The 14,712-nt window shown below is 44.0% G+C and overlaps 1 protein-coding gene across 3 annotated transcripts; it reads left to right on the top strand.

Moving 5' to 3' along the window:
• The first annotated feature begins 2,409 nt into the window (after positions 1–2,409).
• Positions 2,410–6,122, top strand: LOC136965548 (putative nuclease HARBI1). Of its 3 annotated transcripts, XM_067259726.1 has the most exons (13): positions 2,410–2,784; positions 3,066–3,136; positions 3,224–3,400; positions 3,491–3,552; positions 3,635–3,721; positions 3,809–3,850; positions 3,919–4,092; positions 4,172–4,194; positions 4,541–4,585; positions 4,691–4,860; positions 4,930–5,045; positions 5,142–5,253; positions 5,348–6,122. In XM_067259726.1, exons 1-13 carry the CDS (start codon positions 2,627–2,629, stop codon positions 5,716–5,718), a joined length of 1,608 nt encoding a protein of 535 aa, XP_067115827.1. In that variant the 5' UTR covers positions 2,410–2,626; the 3' UTR covers positions 5,719–6,122. The 3 variants fall into 3 exon arrangements, with proteins under 3 accessions (XP_067115827.1, XP_067115826.1, XP_067115825.1); XM_067259725.1 differs by having other exon boundaries at positions 4,541–4,860; positions 4,954–5,045; XM_067259724.1 differs by having other exon boundaries at positions 4,541–4,860.
• The last annotated feature ends 8,590 nt before the right edge of the window (positions 6,123–14,712 follow it).

Below are 14,712 nucleotides of genomic sequence, written 5' to 3'. Positions count from 1 at the left end.
TAGTCCAAGCACTTGTCCTCTCCAAGTTGGACTATTGCAACTCGCTGCTCGCTGGTCTCCCAGCATGTGCAACCCGCCCTCTTCAGAGGATTCAGAACGCAGCGGCCTGCCTGGTCTACAATCTACCCAGACGCTCCCATGTTACCCCGCTCCTCATGTCTCTCCACTGGCTACCTATCATGGCCCGTATCAGATTCAAGACCCTGGTATTGACCTTCCGAGCAGTGAACGGGACTGCACCCGTCTACATCAAGTCTCTCCTGCAGCCTTACACCCCCACCCGTCACCTACGGTCTTCTTCAGACAACCGCCTGGTGGTCCCACCGCTCAAGACCGCCCGGTCCCAACACAAGCTCTTCTCCTGTCTGGCCCCCCAGTGGTGGAATCAACTCCCCACCTCCATCAGAGATACTGACTGTCTCTCCACCTTCAAGAAAAGGCTCAAGACGCACTTGTTCCGGGAGTACAACGGTACTTAGGAATGGTTCGCTTGACCCGATGTTAGTTTCCTCAAGGATCACAATGACTCTTGCTTAGAGACTTGTTGCTCTTGTGGTTAGTGGTAACTGTTTTAAATTTTTGTTCTCGCTGTGATATATTGTTTTTATTACTGTTGCTTGCTTTTTTCCACAGGTACACTTGCACTTATAGCGGTTCATGTTGTTTAATTGTAACTTGTTTAACTACATGCTCTTATGGTTCTTCCCTTTGGCACTTACTTTGGTTGTTCACAATGTGTGCTTCATGTTTTGGCTACTCGCGATGTTTTTTGGCTATCTTGTTGTTATGATCAAAATGATATGATAAAAGCGTCTGCTAAATGAATAAATGTAAATGTAAATGTTCACGACTGCTACCAATAGTCTGGATGAGCTCACAGAGGCTGTGACATCATACATCAGCTTCTGTGAGGACTGCTGTATACCAACACGCACCAGGGTAAGCTACAACAACGACAAACCCTGGTTTACAGCTAAACTCAGAAGGTTGAGGTCAGAGAAAGAGGCCGCGTTTAGGAGTGGGGACAAAGACAGTTTCAAGGAGTCGAAGAACAGGTTTAGCAAGGCGGTGAGGGAGGCTAAACAACTGTACTCTGAGAGACTAAAACACCAATTCTCTGCAAACGACTCTGCTTCTGTCTGGAGAGAGCTCAGGCAGATTACCAACTACAAGCCCAGAGCCCCCCACTCCACTAACGACTCCCGCCTGGCCAACAACCTGAATGAGTTCTACTGCAGATTTGAAAGACAATTGGACAGTCCTGAACTACCCCTTCCCACCCAGGAGGCCTCCCACCTCCCCCCCTCTACAGTGACGACTCTCTCCATTCAGGAGGGTGAAGTTAACAGACTTTTCAAGAGGCAGAATCCCCGCAAAGCAGCTGGGCCGGACTCTGTCTCTCCAGCCACCCTCAAGCACCCATCCCAGCCGCTTCGGCTGGGATGGGAATCAATTCGGTTGCGAACCGCTCCAGTGAGAGCTGAAAGTCACGGCCCGAAGAAGCCATCAGGACCACATCATCTGCAAAAAGCAGGGACCCGATCCTGAGGTCACCAAACCGGACCCCCTCAACGCCCTGGCTGCGCCTAATAATTCTGTCCATATAAGTTATGAACAGAATCGGTGACAAAGGGCAGCCCTGGTGGACTCCAACCCTCACTGGGAACAAGTTCGACTTACTGCCGGCAATGGGGACCAAACTCTGGCACCGGTCGTACAAGGACCGGCCCCAGAACCCCTGAATAGACTTTCCCAGGGAGGCTGAGGAGTGTGATCCCCCTAAAGTTGGAGCACACCCTCCGGTCCCCCTTTTTAAAGAGGGGAACCACCACCCCGGTCTGCCAGTCCAGAGGCACTGTCCCCGATGTCCATGCGATGTTGCAGAGTCGTGTCAACCAAGACAGCCCTACAACATCCACAGCCTTAAGGAACTCCGGGCGGACCTCATCCACCCCAGGGGCCCTGCCACCACGGAACTTTTTAACCACCTCAGCCCCATACTGAGGCCTATGTACTATAGCCATTTTATATTTTCTTTCATTCTATATCTTTTACATTTTTAGCCCCTTGGTATTAATTCGACTTGTATACTTCTTATTTAAGATTCTTGTTACGTGCTTGCACGTTGTGTTTGCCCTGCCTGTCTTGTGTTCTGTTTTGTGTTGTTGTTTTGTGTTCTGTCTCCTCCTACTGCCTCATTCTCCCATGTCATCGGTCATCAGATGTGCACACCTGGGTCCAATTGGTCATCAGTTCGTCGCCACACCTGTTCCAGATCTCCCATCAACCGGTTCCCTTTAAAAGCCCTTTGTTTCTGTGTGTTTAGTGTGAGAGAGGATTGGTTTTGTGTTGAGCCGTGGCAGAGCTCTGGTATGTTTGGTATTGGTTTTCCTGGCTTCCTGGGGCCTGTTGCACAAAAGTAGAATTAAGACATCCGGGATAAATGACTCAGCTGAGCTCAATGAAGCCAAAACATGTGCGTCCAGGCTTAATTGGTTGCACAAAGACCAAGCCAGGATGAGCAGACACGGATTCATTAAGCCAGGTGAAACCAATCCTGGATAGGTGCGCGCTCACGGCTCACTCAAATAGACCCCGCCACAGATCACAGATTAACTGATTTACCATGGCAACTAGAGCCGCGTACTTTTCCCCGTCGGAAGCACAAATCCTCATGGAGGCATACGAGGAGGTAAAAGATATAATTAAGAAGAAAGGCAACACCGCCACAGTGATAAAGCAAAGAGAAAAAGCGTGGCAAAGTATTGCAGACCGCCTGAATGCGTAAGTAGTGCACAATTACATACTCACCGCTCCGCTGAAACATCACAATTACAATTCAAATATTTAATTCACATCTCCAAAAATGCAGTTGTACTGTAATTATGAAACGGTTAAATTTTTTATTGAAATGCACTGCAGATATGAGTGAAATTGTGTAAAGTAACTCCATCACACTGTATAAAGCTATGATAAATTTTTTGATATTTTTACTGAAAACAAGACAAAAATACCAAGTAATTTTTTGCAGTGTGACTCCATTAAATATGTGTGTGTGTGTGTAGATTAAACATGAACGGGCCAAAACGGACATGGCAGCAGGTCAAAATCAAATACAAGAACATTCTGCAGAATGGTATGGTCCCTGACTAATATTTAACAAAGCACAAGCATATATTGTACCCAGAAGGTGCCTGCTCACACATTGTCTGTACTGTTTTAGCAGTGAAAAAGAATACCCACAGACAAGGCACGGGTGGTGGGTCACCAAAGGCTGACCTTACCCCAGCAGAGGACATGGCCTTGGAGCTAAATAAAGGCAGGCCCGTCTTAGAGGGGATCCCTGGGGGGAAAGAGACGAGCATAGGTTCCTCCCAAGATGCCACCCGCTTCATTCAAGGTATGTCCTTCCATCTCTACATGGGATACAACCACATTCATATTGAATCAATTTGGACTGTCTGACTTTGGTTTACCTATTGCCTTGCAGTGTCTGGCAGCACTGTGTTCCTGTTAGAGCCACCAGCACAAGCACCAGACGATGCTGATCCAGTGAGTACTCCATCAAAGGCATACTGTAGGCCTGGCATGTCTTGTCTACTAGCTTCAATATGAATCCGATTAAATGTGATAGGGTGAAGGCCCCAGTGCAGCAGCAACAGCACATGATGGAGACGATGATGAGGAGGAGACCATCTCTCTGGATTCCAGAAGGCATGAGGTATCATGTTAAGACTGTGAAAGTACTATTTACTCTACAATGGTGAGGAGTCCTCATCAAAATCAAAAAATCTAATTTCTTTTACAGGACCCAGATGCTATACAGTGGGAAAACCAGCCTGGCAACATAGTGCGTATTAATAAAAGGACACCACATCCTGCCAAATTCCAGCTGCGCTAATTGTATTGTGTTCACAGAGCTCACAAGCTATCAGAAAGTTGTATGGCAACCACCTCCGGCGCCAAATAGAACTGGCAGACATAGACATTCAGTACAAGAAGAAAAAGATGGAAAATCTTGCACTGGAGTCCGAAATAAAAAAGAGGACAATTAGGAAACTGGACCTTGAAATAAAAAAACTTGAGAGGGAGGTGAGATATGCCTTCAATGTACACTGTATGCTAACTGTAACACAAATGTATTAATCATTATTTTTCTTTCCTCCCCCAGCTCCAAGAAGATGACACAGCTGAAAATAAAAATTAGGTATATTCTCGTAAAGTCAAGTGAGCCATGACATATGAGCTCTTATTGTGAGCACACAGGACGGTGGCATCTTTCTAAGGTTTTTTTTATTTTCCCAGCAATCAGTACAACCAAGTCATCGTTATAAGGCATCGCCCTCTTTTGCCCACCCCCCCAGCACCAGGTGTGGCCACTAGCCTATATGAAGGCCCAAAATTGTGTGTTCCTTTCTGCTCTGACAATGGCATGCCCATTCGTGCGAGATGTGGTGGATGAAGAAGCACTTGTGCTGAGGAGAGCCTTCAGGCGAGAAAGGGTCTTCAGGGACCGGTTGGACCCACTGGCCTTCCCTGATGACCATCTATATGAAAGATACAGGTTTTCTGCAGATGGCATCAGGTATCTATGCAGACTACTGGGTCCCAGGATTAAGCACCGCACTGCACGGAGCCATGCACTGAGTGTGGAGCAAATGGTTTGTGTGGCCTTGCGCTTTTTTGCTAGTGGAGCCTTCCTGTACTCAGTGGGGGATGCAGAACAGCTGAACAAGGCCACAATTTGCCGCACAATAAGGAGTGTGTGTCTGGCTATCAAAGCATTAGCAGATGTCTTCATCTCCTTCCCTGGCCACAGAAGACTCTGTGACATCAAAGAGGAGTTCTATAGGATTGCAGGTAAGAGGATCTACAAATTACAGGACAACTGTTAACACATAGTAGGATACTCATTACTTTGTGTGACAGGTTTCCCCAATGTCATTGGTGCAGTGGACTGCACACACATAAGGATAAAAGCCCCCTCAGGTGCCCATGAGGCCGATTTTGTGAATAGGAAATCCTTTCACAGCATTAATGTTCAGGTGAACATAACTTTTTGATATTGTCCATTGACGAACACTCTGCATTGCCAGTGATGTGCATTGATTGGTGTAATATTCCTCATCTTATGATTTCAGATGGTCTGCAATGCTGACCGTGTGATCAGCAATGTTGTGGCAAAATGGCCTGGCTCAGTCCATGACTCCAGAATCTTTCGGGCCTCTGAAATCTATCAGTGCCTATCACAAGGTAAGCCACACAACCCCTATTTATAACCATCATGGCTGTGTCAAGAATATCACTGTGTTTATGAGGTAGTAATGATGAGATTCTGTGTTGACAGGTGAATTCTCTGGTGTGTTGCTGGGAGACAGGGGGTATGGCTGCCAGCCTTTTCTCCTGACACCTTTCACAGACCCCCAGGAAGCACAGCAGGCCTACAACCATGCCCATGCCAGGACCAGGGCCAGAGTTGAAATGACCTTTGGCCTCCTGAAGGCACGCTTTCACTGCCTTCACAAATTAAGGGTCAGCCCTGTTAGGGCATGTGATATTACTGTGGCTTGTGCTGTCCTCCACAATGTGGCCTGCCTGAGGAAGGAGAGGGCCCCCAGAGTGCCACCAGCCATGGACTGGGACAATCCGGCAATCTTCCCTGATGACGACAGTGGTCGGCTGCTGAGGGACCAATATGTGTTGAATTATTTTAGTTAGTATGTGTGCTTTCAATTTTGGTTAAATATGTCCTGCGGTGGCAGAGGAATTTGGGTTTTTTTGGGTTCGTTTTTTTACGAATTTGGCCTCTTATGATGTTTGTGCGGTATACTGTGTGTAATACAAGGCTGCAGGGAGGCTACTGCATCCATTCATTTGTCTGTTCAGTTGATGTGTATGGATTTGTCCTGCATTTATTTTAGTGTGCAGACATGCAGGGTGTGTTATATACAGACCTTTGAATGTGTATGTATCATTTTGTATAATATGCTTGGATTCTGTGCTTTCCATCTTGTAGAGTCACTGTGACTTCAGTTTCGAAAGGAGCTGATGGTTTACCTGCTTTGTTTTGTCCTTATTCAATAAAGGAACATAATGTTACACATTGTGTTTTTATATTCATATGGAATGTGTATTTGTTTATATGACAGAGTACTAGGGCCACACTGAAGAAAAAGGATAAAGTCATAAATTTGAGGCTGGTTCTTTCTGCAGAAAAGCTACATATTGTTTTTACAGTTTTGATACTTATGACAATGTGATACTTAATATTCTGGCACATCAGCATGTCTTTGTTTATGAAACCATACTGAAGTACAATTTCACGAAATGCCCCACATCTGTCATTTTAACAACTGTCCTCCTTTAAAACAACTGGTTACAATATTATGACTTGTGTTTTTTTCCCCTCTGTGGCCCTAATATTCTATCATTTTATATATAGCCTTATAGTCTATGGGAAACTGTAAATTATCTAATGATAGCAACATCATCTAAAAATCATTTTTTATCCAAAATCATTGAAATTAATGATCACAAACGTTTAAATAATGACAGTGGGTCTAGTTATATGTGATAACAATGTATAGTGAGCAGTGAAATAACTATTGGTTTCCATTTGTGGTGACTGCTGACTGACATTAGGGATGAGATTAAATAGATCCTGGAATTTAGCCTGGTCTGGAGCAGGCTAGCTCCACAGAATAAATCTCCATGGTAATTTATACCATAACATATCCTCCTGCCCCCTATCCATCTTTAGTGCAACCGGATTACGGATCAATTGAGCCAGGATCACCAAGATATCCTGGCTTAATCCCTTATCCTAGTTTTGTGCAACAGGCCCCTGGGGGCTATTGCACAAAACCAGGATAAGGGATTAAGTTGGGATATTCAAGTTATCCTGGATGAATTTAGCTTTGACTTGGTTGCACGAAAGCAGGTTAAATTAAACACAGCCAAGTAACCATGGAGATTTATTCTTTGCAGTCTCGTGTTAAATCAGCTGCCGCTCTTATCCGAAATAAACGTTTTTAACAGTTATTCCGTTGTCATCTGAATGTGTTCGGATTTATTTTTATTAACATGCATTACTTTGTCACTATTGCTGTCACAAGTTTGATTTTAAACCCTAGCCTACTATTGCAGTTTTTAGATGTTTAGAAATGGTTGACGAAGTTGCAACAGTGATTTCAATAAAGTCAGTGATGAAGGCGATATATAAAGTCCTATTCATTTCTTCTTGTACCATGGCATGCCCATTTCTTAATGACGTATTGGACGACGAAGCACTGATACTGAGATGTGCTTTCAGACGTGAGAGGGTGTTTCGTGACAGATCTGACCCTTTGGCTTTTTCGGACGAGTACCTGCATGAGAGGTATAGGTTTTCTGGAGATGGGATCCGTTACTTGTGTAGACTGCTGGGTCCCAATATTCAGCACCGCACAGGGCGAAGCCTTGCTCTCACCATCCCACAGATGGTCTGTGTGGCACTGCGCTTTTTCGCAAGCGGCATGTTTTTATATGCCGTGGGAGATGCCGAAACCTTGAATAAAGGTAGAAGAATGTGTTACATCAAGGAGGATTTCCACAAGATTGCAGGTAACATGAATTATAGATTACAAAAAGCGTTACGTTAGAACAGTCACCAAATACTCAGACTATTTTGTGTTACAGGTTTCCCTAATGTCATTGGTGCGCTGGACTGCACACACATCCGAATTAAACGCCCCTCAGGGGCCCATGAGGGAGATTATGTCAATCGAAAATCCTTCCACAGTATCAATGTTCAGGTAAAAATTATGTAATTACTGTCATCTTTTTTTGTCATTTAGCAGACGCTGTTATCCAGAGCGACTTACAGTAAGTACAGGGACATTCCCCCCGAGGCAAGTAGGGTGAAGTGCCTTGCCCAAGGACACAACGTCATTTGGCACAGCCGGGAATCGAACCAACAACCTTCAGATTTCCTTTAGCCCATACGTACTATGTTGCCAGGCTGGCTGTCAAGCTGTCTGGATCCTGTTACAAATATATATTATGAGTGCTATATAACTGAATTTTCATCCATTAGGGTCTAAATATGCATTTCCATATGATTTACATGATACCTCAGGCCTTCTGGAATCCAGTGACACAGTCTCCTCGTCATCCCATATGGCAGAAGTTCCTTCCCCCTGCCATATTGAATAGACTTTTTATTGACAGGATGTGCCAAGCCTTGTGCTTTTAACGAATAATACTCACTGGATCTTCGCCTGGTGGCAGGAGTGTAACTGTGTCCCCGGACACTGCAAGGCAAAACAAGGTCAGACAGTCCACATATGCCCGTATAAATGGGTAATTGTGTTTGATATGCAGTACTGGAAAATGTACCATGGATAAGGAGGGCAGTTTCTGCAGGTGGAACACAGTCTGTCGCTGTCCCACCCTCAATCCCTTCCATCACTGGCCTTCCCTGATTTAAATCCAGGGCCAATTCCTCAGCTGGGGTGAAGCCTGGAGCTGGTGGCCCTCCCCCAGTGCCAGACAAATGAGCCTTCTTCTTAACTGCTAAAATCAGTTTAGATAAAATATGTGAGCAGGCATAGTGTAAGTAATTTCTACATACCATTTGCAAACTGTTAAGGCACTTACCAGACTGCGAAATGTTTTTATATTTAATCTTGACTTGTTGCCACAATCTTTTCTGTCCAGTCATGTTTGTTCTGTATGAACATTAATTGTAGAAAGATATTTAGAATTAGACACATCTTATAGAGATTTGTGCATATGGTTGTGAAACATATTCTCGCATGGTGTAAGGGTTTGAAATTAGGCCTAGTCTTTAGGGTAAATTTCCCGAGGAACCTTAATTCCCTGCTCACTTTTGAGGGAAAGTAGGCTTAATAATAATACATTTTATTTATAGAGTGCTTTGCATGGTAGGCTACTCAAAGAGACGTTACAGTAAAACCAGCACATAAAACAAGCACATGAAAAGCAATTAAAACAGAGTGTACAACTTTCCTTGTAAGTACATATTTTTAAATAGGCTACTTACGCATTCAGTCGGTCAGCGATTGTCTGCCAGGCTTGTTCTCGCTGTTTAATAACGGCTGCCGTATTCCCCTTTTTGCAAATAATATGCTTCACCCATGTCACATACATCTCCATTTTTAATTTCTGCTCAGCGGGTGAAAAATATGCTGCACGCGTCTTCTCCGTTTCTGCATCAGTGAATTTGTGAAATCTTGCTAGCTGACATGTCCAAAAAACGTTGAAATTAACAGTTTTTCAGAAGCTATACTTTTTTGTACATTACAATTAAGTTTAGGGTGTTAACTATAGAAAACATCAAAAATCTAAATTTTGACAGGAAACAATTTTCGATCTTTTATGGCTTATAGCCAGCAATGACCGCGCGGCCGCGACATCCGACGGGTTTCCGCAGAATGCCACACAATTAGGCTGCTATTGTGCTTTTGTTATTTTTTTTACTTTTTTATTTCTCTCACATTGGTGAATATAGGCTATATTTAAAGGTAGACAGCAATGTATAAGATAGGATGGAGATACATTTTGAGTGGATTTAGGGGAGGGGCCTCGAGCTCCAACTTTGCGGGGGGCCTCTGCAAAGTCCCGGCCGCCACTGTACTTGACCTTGAATCCAAATGTGTTGACCTGATGGAGACCCATGCAAAGTCACTCAAAACACGGGTTTGATTCCAGGCTCTGGCAAGAGCATTTAGCTCTAAACTGGTCAATATATACACATCTGACAAAAGACCAGGGCCCCGTTCGTCGTAAGGGTTGAAGCTAAGTTAATCAATTGTCCCTTTAGCCCGTTAACATTAGCGAGATGAGTGAGAATAGCAAATATCGGTTCGTCAACGGCTGATCCGCATCCAAATCATGTGGTTAATTTCAATCAGGCTAAACTTATCAGGGAAATTGCACGTGCACGTCCTACTTCAAAAGGCAGGAAAGGTCGATCACCAAAACCGTGATTTTCTAACGGTATGATGGCGGAAAATACGAAAGAGAGAGCGGTGATAGGCTATTCTCGCCATCCGAGCAAACTATTATAATGAGTCTCTATAAGACAATAAGCATATATTATCATGGCTAAGTCAAACACCGCCACCGCTGCCAGAGCAAGACAAGCAGCTTGGCAAAAAATTGCCAATAAGCTAAATGCGAAAGTTTTGGGGAAATGTATAGGCTCATTTTAAGTGCCTCATTACCCCAATCAATCAGATCACATTTCTTTAAATGTGCCTGCTGGTATAGGCTTAATGGAAATTAATAATCGAATGAGATCTTGCTAGCGAAAATAATGATCTCAACTCTTCTCAGAATAAGTAGGCTAGATAAAAACAAGGCCAAAGAGTATCTAATTGATACGAATACATAGACAATTATGAGGATATACTGCGCTTATATCATGTAGGCCTACTATATATGTGCATGTAGGCCTATGTGTAAATCCCTCTTTGATTTAATTGACTGGGACATGGCCAGGGAATATGATGAATTGATTCATCAGCTGGTTAAGCGCCAAGTACACTTTTCTTACAGCAACGCATGCTGCGGCTTTGCCAATGTTTTCTGCATCGCCTATACTGTATAAAAATGTAGCCTATAGCCTACCTGACGCAAAAAACCTCAATGCTATGCAGTCTGAAGAACAGTTAAAGTTTCAAGTAGCTTTATTGTCAATTTCTTCACATGTCAAGACATAAAAAGGAATCGATATGACGTTTCCCACTCTCCCACAGTGAAACATATAAAAAGCACAGGCACAACAGATAAGACAAGACATTTCGTAAAACATAGCGTTACATATTCACATACAGCAGCATAACCTCATAATAAAGCATAAAGCTTGCTGCGGCGTGTGATATTTGCAATGTACGGCCCGAGAAGGTCTTGCAAATAAATGAGTCCTTGTCGGCTGAATCGATATTGCTCAAACAAGAACTCATCCGTGTGAAATAAAGGATCTTGGCAATCGCGAAGAACTATATTGGTATGGAAAGCTAATCGAACTAAAATATAGCTCCTTTGTCAACTGGGTCTCTCAAAAAGGGAGCTGCCATGTTATTTTCCGGGGGTGTGGCAAGCTTATCCAGCTACACTTACGTTAGCCTGATCTGGAGCAGGTTAGTGCTAATTGATATGTTACTATGGTGATTTATCGAAAGTTGCTTCCACGAACCAAAAAGAGGGGCGTTTTTTTATCTTAGCCTGAAAATTAGCTCGCTAAACTGCTTAGCGAGCTACGACGAATACCCCCCAGCTCGAACGTTGCCTGTAAACAGTGATTCTGACTGTGAGAGACCTTTAACCCTTGTGTTATCTTCGGGTCATTCTGACCTATCAGTCATTGTGACCCACCGTCGTATTGTGACAACTTTACCGCATACAAAAACAAAGTGAAGCATTTTCTGTTAACCGTCGGGCTGTCTCAGACCGCCCACATTGTGAAGGTTAAAAGAAAATAATTTTTATTTGTTTTTGTATTGGGTAAAATTGGGTAAACACAACAGTGGTTCGTTATGAACCTTTGGGTCATGTGACCCGAAGGCAGCACAAGGGTTAATCATTCAACTATATTTTGTAACTATACCAAGATGTCCAGAACAATATTTGAACAATCGAATGAACCAGCCAGAGATCAGATCACACCTTTGGTAGGTGTGAAGGAAGGAGGGGGGAGTTGAGAACCCAGCTTCCCCCAATCCACATCTGACCCCAGACAGGTCCTCCCTCGAACTCTGAACTGTATAAAGCCCTAAGATGACCATCAATCTCTGACTCCAGCGAAACCGACCATGGCATGAACGCCATCAGGATTGGCGTTCCAAGGACGTCGCCAAGCTTCTCCTGAGATTCAACTTCATAGTGAACGCATCACTATCTGGACGTTTCAACAGAAGAACCAAAAACGACTGATTGCGACTTCACTGAGATTCCGCAGACTCAGTCACATGACCCAGCGCAGCCGCGCTTTGACTTCAGATTCTTCAAATGGACCTTTTGCGCAAACCGCCCTCAACCTCATTGATCAACCCCTGATCAAACGTAACTATGGCTAACGCTCTTTCCTCCTCGACATGGCATTGGCGTGAGCTCTGTTTATGATTTGTAAGGATGTAATCATTGACTGTACAATTTCTGTCTTTCTTTAAGTTAGACCATTTCATTCTGTTCATTGAAACCAATCTCTCATATCAATCCCATAATCTAACTGGTTCATAAGATCTGTTTACCTTACTTGAATAAATTCATTGTAAAGATATTTTGACGTGCATGTTCACTAATGTTACGATTGGCTCTACACTTAGAACAAATTCATTCCTAAAGATGAGACTGATTATTACATATTAAACATAGGATTCCCTAATGTCCTAAACCAATATTAGGGTGGTGCCCCGAGACTTTATGATAAATTAAGTATTTCTATCTTTAAACGAGCAATCCCCGCTACAAATGCAAAGACATTAAAGAACCATATATGTATACTACTTAGCATTCAAACGTTGTTTTTTCATCCAACCATTTCGAAAACGTCTTCCAGGTACAACCTCCTCGCTGGTGCTTGGTTGGGACATTTTGCTCGAGTTCTCTTGAGTCTCTGCCACGGACATCTTAGGCTACATACGTCTGCTATTTCCTTGCTGGAATGTGACATGATTTGCATCATGTGCAGGTGCGATGGATCGTGTACAAACCAATAGGGTGTCGGAATGGTATATGTTTATACTTCTCCAACCACAATCAAATTCACTCTATCCGGATGGCGTGATTTATCTGGATAGGTTATTTTTTGGCAAGTGTTTTTTTGAACGATGACAAGCCGGAATGAAAACAAGCCGAACTGAAAATGGAGTAGAAGTAGAAAAGCGTCTAAAAAATAATTACTTCAGTAAAGTATAGATACCCAAAATTTCTACTTAAGTAAGTGTGGTAGGGGGAGCTATTTAATCATTAGCTCAAGGAGAGTCCTTACAAGACTTCTCACATGCCCTTTTAGCACTGATGGAGCAAATCATACAACATGCCCCCGGCGGTATGCCAAACTCTGGTGACTTACTGCGAGACCAGTTTGTGGAGCACGTGTTTGACCATGGCTTACGCCGAGAACTTAAGCGTTTTACGCGACTCAGTCCTACGTTCACGTTCCTGGAAGTGCGGAAAGAGGCTATCAGGTGGGTGGACGAGGGAATGAGTTCAGTTGACCAGAGAGCAAGGAGCTATTCTGTTCCAGCATCCTTTGCCACCGAATATCAGGTACATGGTGGTGGTACGGTAGCCCCACCCCGACAGCTAAAAATATTGAATTGGCTGAACTGAAAGAAATGCTCAAAGTTCAACAAGAGCAGCTTAATCAACTTACCCAGGGTTTACAACATTTGCGGTCACATCCGGCACTCGGTCGACCCTGGCCTAATAACCCAATTATCTGTAGGCGTTGCCACCAACCAGGTCATATAGCGCGGGATTGTACAAGAGCCTACAACCGGTCAGTAGAACAAGGAACAACAATTCCACGGCAGTCACAGGATCAGAGTAGGCAGGCGGAAAACTTCCCTCCCCTGAATTAAGGAGCCACACTTCAGGAGGGGTATTGCTTGGCTCACAGGCCTCAGAAAATAGTAGTACCCAGGCTGTTTTGAAATTATTAGGCAATTGCCCTTCTGTTTCTATTATTATGGGTGGGGTTGAGGTTCCATGTTTATTAGACACTGGGTCTATGGTACCACTCTTTCTGAGAGTTTCTTTAGACAACATTTTGAGCCATGGGGCAAGGAAAAGTTGCATAGTTGTGGATGGTTAACACTCCGCGCTACCGACTAGAAATTCCATATGTGGGATATCTAGAGTTAGATTTTTTTGTTCTGGGAAAACCAATCTGTAATAAAGGGGTGTTGATTGTCAAGGATCTGCCTAACCAGGCCTCAGACAGTAGACTTCCTGGGTTGTTGGGGATGAATGTCATTCAGGAATGTTATCAGGATCTTTTCCACCAACATGGTAGCAAATTATTTGATCTTCAAAGTGTACAGGCCACTCCCGCATGGCAAGGTGCCCTACAATATTGCCAACAGGTGGGGGATGAGGCCACCGGGGTTGTGGAAAGACAAGCAAAGGTTGGAAGTAGGACAGCAGTGCGGGTTCCTGCTGATTCCTTGCGTTTTGTAGCCGTAACCTGTTCTTTATTAGTTGGGGCTAACTCTATGATGTTGTTTGAGCCACTAAAGGAGCAGAGTTTTCTACCGGCAGGTCTACTGGCCTCAGTGTCACTGGTCCCTGTGGTCAAGGGTGTTGCCCATGTACCCATAGTTAATGTGGGGGAGAAAGATGCACTGGTACAACCACATGTCGTGGTTGGGACATTATGTCCAGTCCAGGCAGTAGAATGGCCAGATGTGGTTGTTACAATGCCAGCTGAAGAACAGGTTGTCGCTCAAGCGGTTTGCTCCTCCCAGATTGTGGGTGTTGATCGGGTAGGGAAGATGATCTCAGACATGTACTTGTCCCAGCTTTCACTCACTGAGCAGGCCCAGGTGAGGATGTTGTTGTACAAACATAAGTCTGTGTTTTCAGCTGAAGAGGGTGATTTGGGCTGTACAAGGCTCATCACCACTGAGATTCCTTTATTGGACAATGTACCCATACGCCAGCGGTATCACTGCATACCCCCTACAGATTACGAGGCTGTGAAAC

This window comes from Osmerus mordax, chromosome 21 (assembly GCF_038355195.1).
Source record: "Osmerus mordax isolate fOsmMor3 chromosome 21, fOsmMor3.pri, whole genome shotgun sequence".
Taxonomy (NCBI): Eukaryota; Metazoa; Chordata; class Actinopteri; order Osmeriformes; family Osmeridae; genus Osmerus; species Osmerus mordax.
Note: the sequence above shows the minus strand (reverse complement) of the source record. Positions and strands in the feature narration are given on the sequence as shown.